Genomic DNA, 21,469 nt, shown 5'->3' with positions numbered 1-21,469 from the left:
ATGTGCTATTTTTATTAAGACATTTTATCAATTAATATATTTTTATGCAGCTCAAAATGTTAAAATAATAAATAACCATGTTTCCTAATTGCAAATAAACACTTTCTTAATATAAAATGATAAGTAAATATTTGTTGTGAATGAGCATAAACACCATCTGTTTTGTACACAGAATGCTACAGGGAATATTTCATGCCTAACACTGAATTCTCAGCAGACGATGACTCTGAGATAAAGATTTCACCAGAGAGAGTCTGCAGTTGTTCTTAAATTGTAGAGTTATTCTTCAGTATAATAGGAAACATACCTAATGCACAGTCCATTAACAGCTTGTGCCAAAAAGAGTGAGGACTATGAATTTTACGGAGGTGCAGAATGATGAACCACTACAGTACTGCTTTCAGTCAGAAAACATTTCGTGTCCGAAGGAAGTTCGGACCAAAGTGGCCTATGCTGCTCTATATTGCTTCTTTTTAACTGCAATTCTTGTAACTGTAGGTGGTAATTTAGTTGTAATTATTTCCATCTCTCATTTTAAACAGCTTCGCACACCAACTAATCTTCTTGTACTTTCACTGGCAGTGGCAGATTTATTTTTGGGACTGTTTTCAATGCCACTTGCAATGGTTCGATCAGTAGAAACATGCTGGTTCTTTGGAAGCACTGTATGTATCATGTTTTCATTTGTAGATGTAGTTTTATGCGCAGTTTCTGTTTTTCATTTAGTTTTCATCGCCATTGATCGCTATCATGCTGTTTGTGATCCTATGCATTACCCCAGTAAAATTACAGTTTCTACAGTTTGGATGTTTATTGCCATAGGCTGGGTAATCCCAATTCTGTATTCAAGTGGACTTCTATATTTCAGGGGAAATTCTGATGGAATTGAGGTATATAATCTGTGTCCTGGTGACTGCATGATACTGCTAAATGCACTTTGGGGCTTACTGGATACTCTCTTCACATTTTGTCTCCCATTTTCTGTAATGATAAGCTTGTATTCTAAAATTTTCATTGTTGCAAGGCAACATGCCAGAGCAATACACCATTTAGTGCATCAAAAGCTTACAGGTGAAAGGAAAAGAAATGCAGAAAATCAAAAAAAAGACAACAAAGCTACCAAGACTCTAGGCATTGTGGTAAGTGTTTTCATTTTATGCTGGTCACCATATTGTTTTAATAATCTTTTTACTTCAGTTTCTGATGTTTCTTCATCTCGGTTAGTGGTTGATATTTTTGGCTGGTTGGCTTACTTTAATTCTGCATTTAATCCTATTATTTATGGACTATTTTATCCATGGTTTCGAAAAGCACTGAAACTTATTTTGACACTTAAAATACTACAGCATGATTCCTCACTTATAAATCTCTTCCCAGAAAAATAAAATATAATATACAAATAAATAAATGTATAATAGGAAAAAAGCATAAAATTATGAACCAATCCATAATTATTAGTGAAGTAACTCTTCATAAAATTAAAAAAATTAAAAATAACGATTCAATTAGAGGGCGGCACGGTGGCGCAGTGGGTAGCGCTGCTGCCTCGCAGTTGGGAGATCTGGGGATCTGGGTTCGATACCCGGGTCCTCCCTGCGTGGAGTTTGCATGTTCTCCCCGTGTCTGCGTGGGTTTCCTCCGGGCGCTCCGGTTTCCTCCCACATTCCAAAGACATGCAGGTTAGGTGGATTGGCAATTCTAAATTGGCCCTAGTGTGTGGGTGTGTTTGTGTGTGTCCTGCAGTGGGTTGGCACCCTGCCCAGGATTGTTTCCTGCCTTGTGCCCTGTGTTGGCTGGGATTGGCTCCAGCAGACCCCCGTGACCCTGTGTTCGGATTCAGCGGGTTGGAAAATGGATGGATTCAATTACTTTTTATAAAGTACATTTTAGCAAAGATATTACCAAAATACACATATAACCAGTATACACTATACTTGGTTAAAGCACAAGACCCTTGAATATACAAAAAATTAGAATTAAATGCAGATTAAATGCTAAAAGTGACCACACAGTATAACATGATAAACAACAGAGAAGTCAGGCTGAATATAAAAGACATTCAGACATACATACACAAATTCAAGATAATGTCTATAGAAAGAGATCCAGGTAGTAGTGGCAAAATTTTAAAATGATTTTCTCTAAAGCTTCTACAGCAGGTCTTTGGAATCATAAAAAGACAGGCAAATGAAGATCTCAGATGTATGAAGGATCATTCTACAGAGCAAACCATGATGACACGATGCTTGAATTGTTGGATTTAACATATCTGTAGTACAGAAGCAGGCCACTGAAGAGTATTTGATATTATAAAAAAGAAACAATGTAGTGGAGTTAGTTGTGGATGATTTATGCATTACATTTGGACAAAACTGGAATATGACCAAAAGTAATTTAAGCAACAGAGATGGTCAAACACATTCAAATTTTCTCAAAGAAAAAACAAAATCACTAAAACCAAGATGTTAAATTAAAGTTAAGAGCATGTTCAAATATACTCCTAAAATTCTGTCATATCATACATGATGCAGTTTAGCTTCACAGAATTATATATCTGTTATAAAATGTAATTAATTAAAGTTAAAGTGGAAGTATGTATGCATGAGAGTGTCCTCTCCCTTCCTGTGTTACACATAATGCTCTTGGGATAAAGTCAGGGATGTGTTGCTGACTCATTTATGTATTTCTTTTTGTTTTCAAAGTATGGATAGTTTTCGATTACATTTTTATCATTACTTTGGTGACATTGCTTATGGACATGGACATTTTTAGATTATAGATCAAGGGCATTGCCTGATGCACTATTAACATGTTGTGTGACATGTGATGTCATCACAGCTGCCTTTAAAAAAAAAAGATGGGTGCCATCTTTTAAGACATTAAAGGAACTACCTACTAAGAGTAATGCGCTCCAGCACATGAACAAATGATTTAGGAATAGGACTCTGCTTACAACTTCTTTCTGTTTTGCACTTTGAACTTTGTAAAACACCTAACAGCTTGTATGTTCAGATCATTGCTTACATGCCTGACTATTCACCTGAAAGACCTGAACTGAGCTTTGCCATTTGTTTCAATCAAACTGTCCATTAAGACATTACATCAGTCCTGCATGAACATAAGAGACAGCCTCTCAGCTTCTCAAAACACTGAAAAATTGTTTCTAAAGGAAATCACAAATACTAATGCAATAGTTTAAGTAATTTGGGTAAAGTGGTCTTTGATGAAACCTACTGTGAATATCAAAATATAAATTACATTACTTTATATTTAAGCATAACATGAGAGTGTTGTAAAAGACTGGAAGCTTTCTATTTTGTTATTTTTTAATACTTTTTAATATACATTAATATAAAGCAAAGGATGGCACCCTCCTCCACAATTTTAGTTTATGTTTTTTCTTTCTTTATTTAGTAGTATAGATTTTTTTTTAATTCTAATATCAAATGAAAAAAATGTGCTAGTGCTTAGCTATATTATATTTTTGTTTATTTCTTTTCTGTGTCATTAATGTGCTTGTAATTGACATCTTAGTGTTGATAACTGCTGTACAGTTTAAAACACTCTGTAAATCATTGTTTCAAGAGTCTTTTCCAAATAAATAATCACATAAACTTACTTACTTAAATGAAAAATAAGATTGTGATATAAATTCTGATACCATTACCCTATACAATGTGTAGAGAAAAGCCAAGCAAAATGAAACCTTTTATTGGCTAACTAGAAAGATTACAATATGCAAGCTTTCGAGGCAACTCAGGCCCCTTCTTCAGGCAAGATGTGAAATTAGACAATGTTTGAAGAATATTATTGCATATTTCTGATTATCAAAAAGTATCACTTTTTTTTTTCGTCATGTAACCACAAGTTTAACTAAATAACCTTTTTGGATTTCTTTATTATAATGTCAAAGTCAAAGAGCAGAATGTTTCTGTAATCAATTAAAATTAATTTTAATTCATTTTAATTGGATAAAATTGTCATTTTTGTCAGTCAATCTATACTTAATAATGGATTCTGGACAGCATAAATACAGTAAGAAATCTTTATGAAAACTAAACGCAGAGCAACAATTACAATTATTAGTCTTGAATATTAAGTACCTCAGAAGTTTACAGAAGAGTGAACACTGATGTACAGGTAAATAAAAACACAAGTACTTTGTATATTTAGTCCATGTATGTGCCAGATGACAAAGTATTAGTGTATGATATTTAAAAATCAAGCATATTACATTAATGAATAGAAGAAATATTTAGTACGTTATGGGCTCTCTGTCACAGTGTCATTACTTTCTGAAGTGTTAAAACAAATGATGTTGTTGCAATAAGTGAGCATAATTAAATTTTCGAGTGCATGAGACCATTGTGTGTGACCTAAAATGTAGTATATCACAAGTATTTTTAAAGTTAAATAATATATATTGTATTTAATTTTAAATGGATAAAGTTGTCTTTTTTGTGTATGAATCTATACTCAACAACCCATAATGACACACTAAAAACATGTTTTCAGAAAGGCTTGAAATGTATTAAAAATCAGAAATTTAAGCGGTCAGGCTCATCCTGTTTCCTTTAATTATCCTTGAGGTGTGTGTAGAACTTGATTGGAGTCCACTTGTGGCAAACTGGATTGATTCCACATTATTTAGAAAGGTACACATCTGCGTATGTAAGCTCCCAGAATTCACGCTGAATGCCACAACATAAACCAACCCATGAAGTCCAACAAACTCTCTGTGGACCTCTATGATCAAATTGTGGTGAGGCACAGATCAGAACAAGGGTATAAAACCATTCCTAAAACTTTCAATGTTCCCAGAAGCACAGTGGCCTCAATAACTGTAAAATGGAAGAAGTTTGGAATCTTCAGGACTCATCCCAGAGTTGGATTTCAGGCCAGACTGACTAACTGGGCAAAAAGGGCCATGGTTAAGAAGATGACCAAGAGCCCAATGATCACTCTTAACATAGCTTCAGATGTCCTCTGCTAAGGTGTGTGGATTTGTTGGAAGGGTCACCATCTTAACAGCACTTCATCAGGCAGGTTTTCATGGTAAAGTGGTTAACTCCTGCTTGGAGTTTGGCAAACAGCATTTAAAGAATTTTGAGAGCATAAGATAAAGACCGTCTGGTCTGATGACCCAAAGTATACATACAATACAATAGTGGAGTGACATCTGGGGATATCTCAGACTGTTCTTGAGTAAGCCCAAACTTAAACCTGATAGAACATCTGAGAAGAGACCCAAAGTAGGCAGTTTACAGATGCTTCTCATCCAGTCTAACAGAGCTTGAAAGGATCTTCCTGGAAGAATGGAATAAACTGCTCAAATCAAGGCGGGTGCAAAACGTACCCAAGAAGTTTCAAAGCTGGGATTGCTGCCAAAGGGGCTTCTACAAAGTACTGAGTTATGGGTCTGAATAGTGATATGAATGAGAACTTTACATTTTTGACTTGAAAAAAAATTGTGAACCTTTCTAAAAGCTTTTTTTTTTATTTTATCATTATAGGTTATTCAGTAGACTGATGAGCAACAACAAAATTTTTTCCCATTTAAAAATAAATCTACCACATAATAAAGTGTGCAGAGTGTTTGAGGGTCTGAATACTTTCTGAATCCACTATAAATAGATAAAATAAAGTTGAAACTATTGTTACCTCCTTATTGTGTTATTGTGCTGAAAAGTACAATTCATTTATAATTTATTGGTCTGGAGGTGTATAACTGTCGACAGATCTGGATATTTGATAACTTTCCATCAGTAGGAAAAAGCTGCATCTTGACTAGTGATACTACAGAATCAAACTCACAATAAGAGAAGAATAATGTTGAGTGCCCCTGTAACCAGAAGTTCAGTAACGTGGCACTAGCAAACTGCAGAATATCAAGGCCACTTCGGAGAGTTTGTATTTTTTTCAGTGAATTGTGAAACAAAAATAAGGCATAACATTAATTTATACAACAGAGACTTTTTTAAAGTCAATGTGTTAAAAAAAATCTCATCAAAAAAGTGCTCCATTCACCATATTTAAAGGTACTAAGGTTCACACAAATTTACTCATATCAATCCCCTTACATCATTCATGTCTGTAGACCTTTCTCTGGCAGATGGCACAAAATCACAGTATGCTAAATAATGAAAAAAGTAGGATACTGATGCCAATTCCTGATAGCTTCACAAATAATATTTGTTTGTTAATTTATAGATAGGTACCACATTGTTAAAGGATGCCAATATTTTCTGGTGAGAAACAGCTTTGCATGCAGACAGAAGAAAAAAAAAATATTTTTAAGTAAATAAAATACATAAACATAACCCAGCAATATTGATCCATTAATTAAGTTTCAACCTATTGCCAATTGGCAGAAGAGTTCATTTTGCCAGAGTTAGGATTTAAAATTCACATAAAAATACTCAATGGAGACAGTATCACATTGTTAAAGGATGCTAATATTTTCTGGTGGGAAACAGCTTTGCATGCAGACTGAAAAGAAAAAAAGTATTCTTAAGTAAATGAAATACATAAATGTAACCCAGCAATATTTATCCATTAATTAATTTTTAAACTGTGGCCAATTGACAGAAGAGTTCATTTTTCCAGAGTTAAGATTTAAAGTTCACATAAAAATTCTCAATGGAGACATGCAGTATATTCATACTGATAATGACAGATGCTTCCACAGAATCTAATAATATAGCATGCATACAATAAAGGGGCTCGTATTTTACAACAAACTGTTAAATATGAAATATTAACAGACTGAAAATCTAGTCTTAGTGAAACATATATCCATCCAGCCATTATCCAACCCGCCGAATCCGAACACAGGGTCACGGGGGTCTGCTGGAGCCAATCCCAGCCAACACAGGGCACAAGGCAGGAACCAATCCCGGGCAGGGTGCCAACCCACCGCAGGACACACACAAACACCAAGCACACACTAGGGCCAATTTAGAATCGCCAATGAAACATATATCTATAATGTAAATATCTCACTCTTCAGCAGCTAGAATATGAAATCAAGGTAATGTTAATTAAATGGTGATCCTGCTGTGAACAGCTGAATACAGTGTAGGGCTGGTAAGTAGAATTAACTCAGGGGATCGAGGAGATCAAACCTAAAAAATTACTGCTGGACTAATAATTACTAATAATTATAATTCTATAATCTGGCAGGCTACTTTCAGTATAACAATTTCAGTGAACATTCTGCTAAAATCACCATAAGGCCATTTTTATTACATTCTCCTTTAGAATGGCAGATCAATTTGTACAATGATGCAATAAAAACGTGCAAAACATGTGTGCATCATCAAAACCTGGAGTCAAAACCCTGGATTATAGTCTAAAACTTGTGGATTGCTGGTGGATGATGCAGCTCTGTAAATCTGGTGTCACACTGGTGTACACAAGTCCACCTCTTGACTGATTACTGGTGCAAATTTACTGTAGCAAAGTTATTAATTTTCATTGTTATTAAATTACTTAATTTACTTTTATTCTGTATTTTATACTTTCATTCTGTTAATAGTTGTTTTTTCTTGTTGGTGGGGACAGGTGTGTGGGGGGGTACAATGTGGCTTTGGCTAAATACGAACATACAGTAGTTCAGATTCCTATTGGGATTGAGCAGTTGTTTTTTGACTGAGTCTTTACAGGGTGGAAATCAAGAAACAGAAAGATTTATAGCTAAAGCAAAATATATGCATATACACCTGCTTTAATATAAATCATGACTGGATAGCACTTGACCACATTGGAGTTGGTCAGTAACAGATAGTGATCACATTTAACATGAGTGGAAATGTAAATACATTTTCTATCCACATACAGCAATCAAGTCAGCAGCAAAGACTAAAATCATTGTGTAAGGGCAGTGGCAGCTGTCAGGAAGATCACAGAAGTGCATAAGGTTGAGCTTCCATCTGTTTCATGAGACTTTCACATCTTTTGGCATCATGCTAATGTGACAGGTGTCTGGTCACACTTACAGGTAATTTAACTTAGACAGCCATTAAAATATCTGACTACGCCACCCAGTTTTATTAAGAGACTGGGAACTCTTGAAATTTACTGATAATAGCAAACAGGTTTCTTTAAATTGGGCAGTGAGTAAACACACAATGAAAGACACAACACTAATTTCAGGAAAAGCAACAGTAACTTCTATTACACAAGACAATATAAAGTACATTAAAAAGATAAACGAACATAACAAAATCTAAAAATATCAGGAATGAATTTCCTTTTTTTTTAAAAAGGAAAACACACAATCCACACTCTAAAAGTCCGTTAAAAACAAGAATTGGAGGATACAACCTTTAATAGAGGCAAGTCCAGTTTGTGCACTGTTACCCCAACAATTATTCGTCCAACTGTCCACTGATGCACTCTGTTCACAGGACACTCGTTTCCCGACATAAGTTTTGTCAAATCGTGGAATCCCTGTCAGTGTCTCCTTGTCGTTCTTTTTTCCCACTCCTTATGTTGCTGTGACCTAGGCACACCTCATTTCTCATCTGCCAGCTTTGCTTGGTCCTTTTATGCGGCTTCCCTCTCTCACTGGACTCACAACTGATGTCTCCTTGTGGAGCTGTCTCTTCCTCCCTGGAAGTAAGTGTTGCCGTCCTTGTGCCTCACGTCATGCCAGCCACGTACCCCAGTCTGCCAGCGAGCCCCTGTGCTCTCTGCGAGTATCTTGGTAGCGTTCTCAGTGGACCGTTCTTTCTTTTTGCCTTCTCCTGCCCAGAAGTTTAAATCTCCTTCAGTCCCTGCCATTATCAGTTCTGGACAATCTGATTAAACAATGGCACATCTAAATTTCCTGGGTTTAACAATTAATGAAAACACAAGTTAACAAAATGTATTGTTACCGACCATTAATGAGTACAGATCTGCTGATTAGAAACCAATATTTCCAAGTCAGGTAAATACAGACATCCTCCAAGGAAGGAGCAGTTCTGTTATCACAACTTGGTATTGTTTGTAATCTCAACCAGCCGTAAACTTCAAAGTGGTGATTCCTTTGCAATACAGCAAATACATACATCCTGCAGACAGCCTTTTAACTTCTCACCCCCAGTCCCAAAAATGGGTGCCTAATGGAACCACCCAGTGTACAAAAAATGTCCCCCTCTGACACTAAAACACTGAAGCTCTTTATTAGTTATCTTCTTTTCAGTCTTTCTTGTTGGGTCATTACGAGCAGTAAGTTTCAGCTTTAACAGTATTTATATATATATATATTGTCAATTTCAAAGTGTACCATTCATGTAGTCTGAGCAGTAAAAGTATTATCAGTAATTTCTCCCTTTATAGTAATACATAAACTTATCAGTTCTCTGTGGCTAACTGAATACAGTGATCCCTCGCTATATCGCGCTTCGCCTTTCGCGGCTTCACTCTATCGCGGATTTTATATGTAAGCATATTTAAATATATATCGCGGATTTTTTGCTGGTTCGCGGATTTCTGAGGACAATGGGTCTTTTAATTTCTGGTACATGCTTCCTCAGTTGGTTTGCCCAGTTGATTTCATACAAGGGACGCTATTGGCAGATGGCTGAGAAGCTACCCAACTTACTTTTCTCTCTCTCTCTCTTGCGCTGACTTTCTCTGATCCTGACGTAGGGGGTGTGAGCAGGGGGGCTGTTCGCACACCTAGACGATACAGACGCTCGTCTAAAAATGCTGAAAGAGTTGCTACCTTCTGTGTGCAGTTGCTTCGTGAAGCGACATGCTGCACGGTGGTTTGCATACTTAAAAGCTCAAAGGGCACGTATTGATTTTTGACTGTTTGTTTTCCTCTGTCTCTCTCTCTCTCTCTCTCTCTCTCTCTCTCTCTCTCTCCCTGCTTCTGACGGAGGGAGTGTGAGCTGCCGCCTTCAACAGCTTTGTACCGGCGGTGCTTCGCATACTTAAAAGCCAAACAGCCCTATTGATTTGTTTGGTTTTCTCTCACTTTCTGACATTCAGTGCTCCTGACGCGCACTCCTTTGAAAAGGAAGGTATGTTTGCATTCTTTTAATTGTGAGACAGAACTGTCATCTCTGTCTTGTCATGGAGCACAGTTTAAACTTTTGAAAAAGAGACAAATGTTTGTTTGCAGTGTTTGAATAACGTTCCTGTCTCTCTACAACCTCCTGTGTTTCTGCGCAAATCTGTGACCCAAGCATGACAATATAAAAATAACCATATAAACATATGGTTTCTACTTCGCGGATTTTCTTATTTCGCGGGTGGCTCTGGAATGCAACCCCCGCAATGGAGGAGGGATTACTGTACTATTCTGCACAAAATTAAATACCAACGAACTGTAAACACTACAAGGTCCCATTGTTTTATACCATAAGAAAAGGCAGCATTGTAAAAGGATTTGACATATCTTTTACATGAAAGGCAACATTTTTTTTTATTTTACAGTAGTTTCTTGTAATACAATACAATACATAGGAAACAAAAACTTAGAAAACCATAAAAGAGAGATAAAAAAAAACTTACACATTACTGTATACTGTATTACTGAATATATTAATAGGCCTGTAAGAGCCATTTGCTAGTTATTTAAGTTATATTAAATGTTTGCCTATATATTAGTGCATAGTCTATGGAAGGTTCTTATAACCCCCACAAGCTGAATTGAATTGGCATATTGTTACTATTCCTTATCTCTCTGACTATAGATTAGCAGGGATGTGCGGTCACCTGTCATCATGAAAAGTAAATAAACTAATAATGATAATATAAAATAAATGTTTGCACTGGTCTTTGGTATAAATTTGTTTTCTATATGATTCCAATAATTTTGATAATTTTTATAGTCAAAATTGCTGAATTGGCACATTTCCTGTTCAAATACAGGGGAGAAACGCAAGGTGCAGCAGCGACGAGCCGAGCCTCACCTCGAACTACGCTATCCCTCACATACTGGGTGGATGCATGCAATTGGCACGTGCCTCTTGCTATCTGTCTGTATGTCGCCAATATAATGTTTGCAGACACATTTATTATACACCCTGACTTTCCACAGTCTGGCTAATACCCTTAATGAATGTGTGTGACACATTTAGTCTTGCTAATCAGACATAAAACCGCAGTGAAAAGGCACAATATAAGGCAGAGAGCACTGTGCTGTACTGAATGGGGGTGAATGTGAGCCCAACAGGTGGATGTTGCTGCTGTTCTTCTACACAGAGTCTCTAGGCACCAATAAGTTAGCAATATCAGAAAGTCAAGTGCACTGCAGTGGTCCATTTATTTTTATTTTTTGTTCAGATTGACTGCCAAAATGGAAGATTAAGATTTTTAAAACCTAAGGAAAATGAGGACTTCTACAAGAAAGTGATGAAGATTTTCGTGGAGAAGGATAGGTGCATGGACTTCATTTACAAAAAAATATGAAAATATAAAAAAACGGGATAAGACTAAGAAAAAAACAATCCAATATTTAAAAACTAGATTTTGACCTTAAATAAAATATTCTTTTGTTTTTCTTGTTATCCTTTTGTTGAACAGTCTGTATTAAAATTGATTAAAGCATAAGCATTACAAGCTTTTAAAAACAACTAAATATTTCAATTAAGGTCAAAATCGATATCTTTTTTTTTTGTACATCACTCTATACTTTCATTTGTATTGAATTCATTTGTAAATAAATTGCGGAATTGCAACGGCAAATTTAGAACACATGGAGGGTGCAGGGCAAATGTGCTCTCTCCACTCTCTCTTGCTGCTATAAATGTAACATTCTTTCTTAACCAAATTTGTACCTTACCTATGTGTGTGTACAGAATGCTGATGAGATATGAAACATAACCAGTAGTAAATGCATATTTTCCTTGTGGATTTCCACAGTGTGCTCAGTTTTCCATCCAAAGACATGAAGGTTTGGGGATTTGGTGACGCTACAATGATGGATGTAATCATTAAACATCCTTTTCAGAGAAATTGTGGCAAGGTGTCCTCGGAATTTAATGGATGTTTCGGGCACACGAGTCGCATCGCGTGAAGTATAAACCTGGCCTTAGGTGCCTTACGTTTCAGCTGACGATCTTGACTAGCTTATTTTTCGGGTAGGGCTTATATTACAGAGCAGCCTGAAAATCATGCTAGGGCTTATTTTCGGAGTAGGTCTTATTTTCGGGGAAACACGGTAGGTCTAAAATTGTCAAAAACAGAGGAGTCATAATTATTTTACTTGAGCAGGGGTTTAACAACAGCAGTCTTAAGACACTGTGAGAGACCCCCATATCTAATAATGAATTTACTATGTCAAGAACACTATCAGCGTGCCAGATACTTCTTTAAAAAAAACTTATTGGTATTGGGTCAAGGATGCAGGTGAAGGGTTTCATTTGAGAAATTATAATATACAGATCGGGTAAATCTATCCTGGTGAAAGAATTTATTTCATTTAAAATGGAATGCTGGGATTTAATAGGATCAGTACTGGGGGGATATACTATATTATTTCTAATATCATGAATTTTGTGATTAAAAACTATAGCAAAAGTCTCACATGTTTCACTGGATGTTTTCTGGAAGCATTCCATTAAGTGACCTGGATTTAGGAAACGATCAATAGTAGAGAATAAAACTCTTGTTATTTATAATTTTAGAGATGGACTATGTTGTTGTTTTCTGTTATTTTAGTCTTCAATATTTCATAGAGGACAATCAATTTAGTTTTTCTTCATTTACGTTCAGCTCTCCAGCATGTTTTCTTTAAATCAGACACTCTGGTGTAACAGTGCTGGAGGATTTTTTAAACTGTCTTTTCAGGAGCAACTATGTCAGCGGCAGCTCTCACTTTAGAATTTAAATTTTCCACCTTACTATTTACATTATTATCACTATTGTAGTAAGCACTACAAATAGACTGGTTGCTTAAAATGTTAGTAAACTTTGAAGCTGCTGATGAATCAAAGAAGTGTTTTTTAACAATATGCTTCTCATTAATTTTACCTATAAGTATTTCTACATGAAATAGTAAGAGAAAATGGTCTGTTAAACTGATATCCGTGATCTGCCTCACATCAACTTTTAATCCTTTAGTAATTCATAAAGCCAATGTTTGCCCCCCTTTGTGTGTTGGCTGACTAACATGCTGGCTCAGATCAAAAGTGTGCATGAGATTCATGAATTCTTTTGCTTTCAGGTCACACTGATTATCGATATGAAAATTAAAGTTGCCAACTATTAGCAAACTGTTATAGTTAGTTATTATTATGACATTAAGTCTGGGAATTCCTCAAAGAAAGACTTATTATATTTAGGAGGTTTATATGCGGACAATACTAGAGACTGAGAAACTCCTTGAATAACAACAGCAAGATTCTCAAAAGACGCGAACGTACCAAAGACAACATCTTTACACTTTAACCAACTCAAATAAATATTTGATAAACTACCGCCTTTCTTACCTTGGCGATTGACATGAGTAAAGCTGTAATTCGTAAGTATAGATTCGATTTAAACAGCCACACCATCAGAGTTAAGCCATGTTTCCCTTAATGTAAGAAAGTCGATTTTCCTATCACTAATAAGATTGTTGATGAAAACGTTTTGTTGGATAATGCTCTAACATTTAATAAGGCCATATCTAAGGTCTCAGAAGAACAGAACTGAACGAGTGGAGAATTACAGCTCTTTGAAATGGTATTTAAGTTACTTGTATTAATGCCGATTTGTGCAGATTTTTTTATATTAATCTATAGTCTGCTGTTATATTTTTATTTTTTGCACATCTAGAGTTGAAATGGTAATTAAGTTATTTACATTTATGCCACATTGTCTGGATTATTTACTTGGACTGAGATTAGTTATTATACTATTAATGCAGTGCACATTTGAGGAAGAATTTGCTACAGAGTTACCATATCCTAGCAACGCAGTATGGAAAGGATTTGGATTTTATAGAACTATATAATATGTGTGTGTGTGTGTGTGTGTGTGTTACTATTACTACTACCTTTTACTTACAAGCCACTTTGACAACAAAAAAGTTTTCTAAAGTTTTCATTTTGGTCAGTGTTTTGTCTTGGAAGATTCTTCTTTCCCCTGCTGTTCTCTTTATTGTGTAGACTTTATAAGTATGCATCAAATCCCCTAGACTTACCACTGGTTATAAGGTTTTGTACTTTATAATTTCTCCTCACCTTCACTTCTATATCTATAAACTCAGGAATTACAGAGAGTCTAAGGAAAAGCAGGAGTTAAGTTACATTTACTAATAGTGAAATAAAGTCATAATAGTAATAATAATAAGTAAAATAAACATAATAAAGGAATAATAATAAATTAATAATAATAATAGTACATGTAAATATTGGCAACTACCATACAACCTGATAACTGTTAAATGTGTAGTTTCAGGTGGAACACAGACTTGTAATTACTCAAATATCTCTGGTCAAGTCATCATTTCTAGTCAGCTTTCTTTAGGACTGGTCACATGCCTGTCTCAACATGGCCACCAAGTTGTACTCTTCATTGTGGTGTTCTCTTCATGGCCATGGTGTGAGATAGAGGGGAGGGGTAAAGCAACCAAGTTTATACATTCTCTGCCCAAATCCTGAGGCCAATACAGTGTTGTGGTACAAAATAGCCTCTGATTCAAAACCAATCTGGAATAGCCATACTTCAGACCAACGACTCCCTTATCACACCTGCCCTCAAGTAGTGGACAGCATTTTTTTAGCTGAAGCTTAGCAACTACTGTAGGTAGTTTTATGGCTTTCTGGAGGATGTTATAGAATTTTAATCAAATATTTTTAATCAATACTTGATCATTTTTACAATTTAATACAAACATATATTTAAATTAAGTTGTTGCAAAGGATTATTAAAAGCATAAGGAAAGGGACTCAAGGTAACTAAAGGGTTAACTAAATGAGGCTTAAAGATAACTAAATGATGCTTAAAGCTTGGGCACGTTAGACTTTTGCCTCATCTAGAGGAACCACCAAGATACTTGCTCATGTTAAAAGGGAGTAGATGTGTGATGAACAACCCTCAAAAGGCGAGAACAAAGGACTGAGAAAGCCCAAAACACCCCTATTATGAAACAGTGATAAAATCAATGGGAAATGGTGTAGGACACTCCTATTAACAAAGTGATGTTTAGAAAAATGGAAAAATCAACATTTATACAAAGTTACTGGCGCCTGCAGTCAATTGTCTAAGATTATAGAATTCTGCATATTACGAGTCAGATGACATGATGTGTTAGATAAGGTAATGGTAATAGGAAACTCACTCAATCCATGGACTGAGACATTTGTGCATATATATGTGCAAATAAATAGGCGCTTTGTATTTTCATCTGATCTCCGAGAATAATTCATTTGAAAATAGAGGAAAGTTTTTTTCCACAACATTGTTTCATAGGCTCTAAGTCTCATAAATGAATTAAAACATTCTTTCTGAAATACTAATATTACATTTGTTTGGCCAGACTTACACATAAAGGCACACAAAATATTTCTCAACTTATATACAAAATATCACTCCAGCACAGTCAGCATTTTTCCTATACAGGTTTTACAGTTTCAAAGTGTTCAAAACCATTTTTTAATTGACCATGAGACACGAAGAAACATAAAGGAAGTGTAGAAGGTAGCACATGGTACCAGACCACAAACCAAAAGGAGGCATTACATAAAGCACACTGAACTGCCAATCATCTTCATTTTAATAAACGTAATATATGACTATATACCTAGAACGGATCCATCAATCAGTTTTTGACATTAGAACATTTGTATTTACTACTATCAGATTCTTAATGCTCATGCCATTCTTCACTTGCAGTTTTGTCCCTGATATTTTCTGTATGAATCATCATACATTTCTCTTTTGATAATTTTCAACAATTTATTGAATTGGCAGCACAAGTTTATTGTTTCAGAACTTTGTAACACATAATTGTATGAGCTAAGATTCTTTTAGAATAAATGCTAAAGAACATTTAAGTATAATGCATTTACCTGGATGTAAAGAATTCTTGTTTTAGGCCCCATTGGCTTTTTATAATCTTTTTCAGAGCATTTCATTTTCATTCTTTTATCAATGTCATTTTATGTGAAAATGCAGACTTCAGTGATGCAATGTTTTAACCAGTGCACCACTGTGCTACCCAGTATTTAAACATTAACAGCATTGTAAAGGTTTAGGTTTAGAATCATTATTTCTCATATTGGCAGCATTGGCAGCATCATCTTCTTCAGTTCTGCCAGTAAATCATTGGTGGAGAATAAACCAGCAATTGATACTGTCTCATAAATAAGCAGTACATTTAGTTAAAGGGTTAAACCTGCCTTTAAGTGACTGTTTCAGGAAACAACCACAGTGGTAATACAGGCCTGAACCTAGAAATCATTGTCTTACTTAACTAAACAATTATATTACATCATTCTTCCACTTAAATATTTCATTTCTCCACCTTCAACAACATATCCTATGGGAATTGTAGAAGTTTGTTCTGATGCTTCTTTAAATATCAGTTGCCTCTGTGTGCTCTAAAGAAAGGTTTTTCTCACTTCTTGGTTATGTTAATGATGTACTATGATCGACTGACAATGAATGGATAACGATTACTTCAAGTTTCAGCAGCCTGTACAGTATTGCTTTCCACTGGACAACAGATCCTGTCTCAGAGAAATGCGATCGCCAACTGTGTATGCAGTGTTATATGCCTTCTCAGCAGCTTCTGTGATGCTTTCAGTCTTTGGAAACTTGCTTGTTATCATTTCTGTCTCTCATTTTAGGCAACTTCACTCACCAAGTAACCTTCTTGTACTTTCACTTGCTGTAGCAGATTTTTTAATTAGTATTTCTTTGATGCCCTTCAAGATAATAAAAATCATTGACAGTTGCTGGTATTTTGGAGACAAATTTTGTTATTTGAATTCTGTAATTGAGTTAGTGCTTACCTCAGTCTCTATGAGTAATTTGGTATTTATCGCTATTGATCGCTATATTGCTGTGTGTGAGCCTTTTGTTTATGCTGCTAGGATTACAGTTCCTATTGCACAGTTAAGTGTAACTATTAGTTGGCTATTATCTATGCTATACACATGGGCACTGGTATTTTATAAAGGATATTATGTTACTTCAAGTAATGATGGCATTTGTGTAGGACAGTGTGAAGGATTCTATGCTGAACCTTGGGGGCTGGTGGACCTTTTTATAACTTTTCTTATTCCTTATACTGTTATGATAAGTATGTACTCAAAAATTTTTGTTGTTGCAAGGAGGCATTTAATGGTAATCAGGATGGCAAATCAACAAATACGTGCAAAAGAAACACAACAAAACAAAACATCAAAAAAATCAGAAAGAAAAGCTGCAAAAACATTAGGAATCGCAATATCAGTATTTCTTTTCTGCTGGACACCCTACTATTTATGTTTAATTATTGATGCTTACACTGGCGTAGTTGTACCTAATATAATGTTTAATATTTTGACATGGCTAGCTTATTTAAACTCTGGCATGAATCCAATTATATATGCTTTGTTTTATCCTTGGTTTCAAACCTCAGTTAAACTTATAATGACATTAAAAATATGTAGTCATCAATCGTCAATAATGAACTTATTTTCTGTAACCCATTAGGATCTTTTATCATATTTCTGAGATTTAAGAAAGATTCAAAGACAATTTTAAGAGATGGAGTGTAATTGGATGCAAGCATATCCCAGCTTTATAAGGAGAATGCAAATACAAACAGGAAATATAAAATGATAGATTTTCTTTCAAATAACTTATACATTTTCTGGATTTATAAATATGTGTATGTTTGTATTATGCATAGATATTGATGGAATGTGCAAAGGTGAAATCCTTTGTGTGAAAATCTTTAAATTAATACACTATAATGCTTTTAATAGTTAAAGCACTGGACTTTAAACCCCAAACTGTCAGTTCAGTGACAATCACTGTCTCCATATGTGAGGGTGACTATGTCTTATTAATTAAAAAAAGGAAAAAAGGTTTGTGTGTTAAAAAAGAGCTTTGTAGCTTTATTTGTGGTTCTTGCTGCCTCAGAGTGACTCATGTGCATTACATGAATACTGCTTTACTGCTATATTTACTGTTAATGTATGTACTATTACAAATAAAAATGAAATTGTCATTTGGCAAAATAGACTCTTAAAATATAAATTTGTACATTATAACATCAATTTTACCTCTTAGGAATTTATTTTCCTGATAGAATTTGAAAACACTTTATACAGTTTAGGTATATTGTAATATAACTAAGTCTGCTTGTGTGCTACAAAACTGTCATTCTCTTAATGCCAAATTCCTGCCCAGTGCTCACTGCTGTTCCCCTAGAGTGCCCACTTGCTGGGTACTACTCATTATACCCGATGGTATTATGCCCTGCATGTCATTGTTTGTCTACAATAGCAACTGAAGAGTATGTTTGCAAGTGTTTTTCCCAGGTAACCTTTGCCATCCAGTTTACATGGCCTAATTTCTCAAGTTTAAACAAAAATCATGACAATGTACTGGCTTCGGACACGACTACATCTTGGCATGCCAGAGACATTTGATGTGCTTCAGAGGGGCATTTGTAACAAATTTCAGATATTTGGAGACATCATATTTTGTAGCAAAGTCACAACTTACACCATTGCAAAAATTATTAATTGCAAGCCTATTTTCATAAAAGTTGAGACACTATGTGAACTATAAATAAAACAGAATGCAATGATTTGCAAATCATTTAAACCAATGTTTAATTGACAACATATCAAATGTCGAAATTGAAAAATATTATTGTTTTATGAAAAATATATGCTCATTTTGAATTTGATGGCAGCAACATATTTCCAAAAAGTTAGGACAGGAGCAACAAAAGACTGCAAAGGTGTGTAATGGTAAAAAAAAAAACACCTGGTGCTAACAAGTAATTAGGTTAATTGTCAGCAGGTCAGTAACATAACTGGGTATAAAAAGAGCATCACAGAAACACAGAGTCTCTCCAAAGTAAAAATAGGGAGGTGTTCCCCACTCTGCAAAAGACTGAGCATGCAAATAGGGAAACAACTTAAGAATAACATTCATTAACATAAAATTGTAAAGAATTTGGGGATTTCTTCATTTACAATACAAAATATAATTAAAAGATTCAGAGAATCCGTGATAAATCTATACACAAAGGACTGGATGGCTATGATCTTTGGGTCCTCAGGTGGCACACTACATTAAAAACAGACATGATTCTGTTGTGGAAATCATTGCAAGAGCTCAGAAACACTTCTGAAAACAATTGTATGAGAAAACAGTTTGTCGCTGCATTAACAAATTTAAGTTAAAACTGTACCATGCAAAGAAGAACCCATATATAAACATGATCCAGAAACACTGCAAAATTCTCTGGAAAACTGTCCTGTCGTTTGTATAATCAAAATTTTGAATTCATTTTGGAACTCATGGTCATTGCATTCTTCAGGCTAAAAAGGAGAGTAATAACCCAACTTGTTATCAGTGCAAAGTTCAAAAGCCAGCATCTGTGATGGCATGGGGGTGCATTTGTGCATATGGCATGGGTAGCTTACACATCTGGGAAGGCACTGTCAATGCTGAACAGTGCATACAGGTGTTGGAGCAATATATGCTGCCATCAGCAAGACAATGCTAAAACGCATTTTGCACATATTACAACAGCATGGCTCCATAATAAAAGAGTCTGGGTATTAGACCTGTTACATTAAAAACATTTGTCACATTACAAAATGAAAAATATGACAAAGGAGACCCCTTAATTGTTGAGCAGCTGAAATTCTGTGTGTATGTTTATGTCAGCGAGTGTGTGACTGAGAGGGGGAGTCAGAGTCATTATCAAGCTTTTCAGCCTTTGAAGCCTGGATTGCATTGGCTCACGAAGTTGGGGAAAGTGAATGCAGTTGGTATGGCCTCAGGTCCAGAGTGAGTGTCAGGAAGAACCAGTGACATAAATATGCAGGCAGTCGATGCAACAGAGAAAAAAATTATGGGAGCCCCAATGGAAGGAGCCATGGAAAATTAGAGTGGTGACAAGGACCATTGATGATAAATGTTAGCCAAATAATGTCTTAAAAATTGCACAAAATGAAGATTTATCATGGTATTATGTTGCCTTAAAATGCAACCACCAAAGGTCATATGTATATTGTGACCACCGGGGTCATTGCAACACCACACACCCCAGACACAACCTCACAGACACAAGTCCCAGTATGAATAATAGGTTTATTTTTATAAATACCTTTTACAAAGGCTTAAACAAAGCATAAATGAACCACAACACATTTTTTTCTTCTCTTTTTCTCCACACCTCCCAGGTGAGCTTTGTCCTCCTTCCACCCAACTTCAACTCGCCTGGATGAGGTTGAGCAGTCTCTTTATCTTGCACATGTGAGTACTTCAAGTATTGCAAGTCCCACAAAGTAAGAATTGTTATTCCCTACAGCTCCTTTTGGCAGCCACCATGGAACCCAGCAGGGCTGCCTCACAGGCTTACAGGATCCAGCATGCCCTGCGGGTGTCTGCATGGAAATCCTAAATGAGGGAGGCTGCCACCTAGAGTATTGGGGAAGATAACGTCCCGAATAAATTGTCTTCACCAGCCTTTCTGTTATACTGGCCTCCTGTTCAGTCCCAGCCGGGATGCCAGTCTCTGTATGCCATCCATTACAATATATATATATATATATATATATATATATATATATATATATATATATATATATATATATATATATATATATGGGCAGCACGGTGGCGCTGTGGGTAGCGCTGCTGCCTCGCAGTTGGGAGACCTGGGGACCTGGGTTTGCTTCCCGGGTCCTCCCTGCGTGGAGTTTGCATGTTCTCCCCGTGTCTGTGTGGGTTTCCTCCGGGCGCTCCGGTTTCCTCCCACAGTCCAAAGACATGCAGGTTAGGTGGATTGGCGATTCTAAATTGTCCCTAGTGTGTGCTTGGTGTGTGATCTGCGGTGGGTTGGCACCCTGCCCGGGATTGATTCGTGCCCTGTGTTGGCTGGGATTGGCTCCAGCAGACCCCCGTGACCCTGTGTTAGGATATAGCGGGTTGGATAATGGATGGATGGATATATATATATAAAATGCAAAGTTGTAAAATTGTGTTTTGCAATGACTTTCAACAAAAACTTTGAATGTATATATTTCAATAAATTAATATTTTAGGGTAGAAAAAACTCACAATAGAAAAATTAAATACCCTATAATCTAAAAATTGCTTTGACTGATTTAAAAAATATTTGGTGACATTGCAGAAAAAAGATAATTACCTGACAAGTTTTTTTATTTGTTGTTTTTGTCAATAATGTTTCTTCGCAAATAAAGACCTTCTGCTTCAATGAAGCTCAAAGAAGACACGTTTTATCAATGGCTTGCCAGGTGCTATGGCTGTGAGTGTAGTCAGTTTTGTGTAATTGATCCAGTAAAAATAT

General features: G+C 35.7%; 2 protein-coding genes across 2 annotated transcripts; both read left to right on the top strand.

Moving 5' to 3' along the window:
- Window positions 1–353: 353 nt before the first annotated feature.
- LOC127527112 (trace amine-associated receptor 13c-like) lies at window positions 354–1,385 on the top strand. Its single transcript, XM_051924749.1, has one exon. The coding sequence runs from the start codon at window positions 354–356 to the stop codon at window positions 1,383–1,385; it is 1,032 nt and encodes a 343-aa protein (XP_051780709.1).
- A 15,149-nt stretch (window positions 1,386–16,534) lies between these two features.
- On the top strand, window positions 16,535–18,048 carry LOC127526929 (trace amine-associated receptor 13c-like). Its single transcript, XM_051924167.1, has one exon. It carries the CDS (start codon window positions 16,588–16,590, stop codon window positions 17,620–17,622), a length of 1,035 nt encoding a protein of 344 aa, XP_051780127.1. The 5' UTR covers window positions 16,535–16,587; the 3' UTR covers window positions 17,623–18,048.
- The last annotated feature ends 3,421 nt before the right edge of the window (window positions 18,049–21,469 follow it).

Source organism: Erpetoichthys calabaricus, chromosome 3, assembly GCF_900747795.2.
Source record: "Erpetoichthys calabaricus chromosome 3, fErpCal1.3, whole genome shotgun sequence".
NCBI classification, from domain to species: Eukaryota; Metazoa; Chordata; class Cladistia; order Polypteriformes; family Polypteridae; genus Erpetoichthys; species Erpetoichthys calabaricus.
Note: the sequence above shows the minus strand (reverse complement) of the source record. Positions and strands in the feature narration are given on the sequence as shown.

What these genes read in the sequence shown, in the direction of transcription:
- LOC127527112 (XM_051924749.1), top strand. Translation starts at nt 354, where the DNA reads ATGAATTTTACGGAGGTGCAGAATGATGAACCACTACAGTACTGCTTT.
- LOC127526929 (XM_051924167.1), top strand. Translation starts at nt 16,588, where the DNA reads ATGGATAACGATTACTTCAAGTTTCAGCAGCCTGTACAGTATTGCTTT.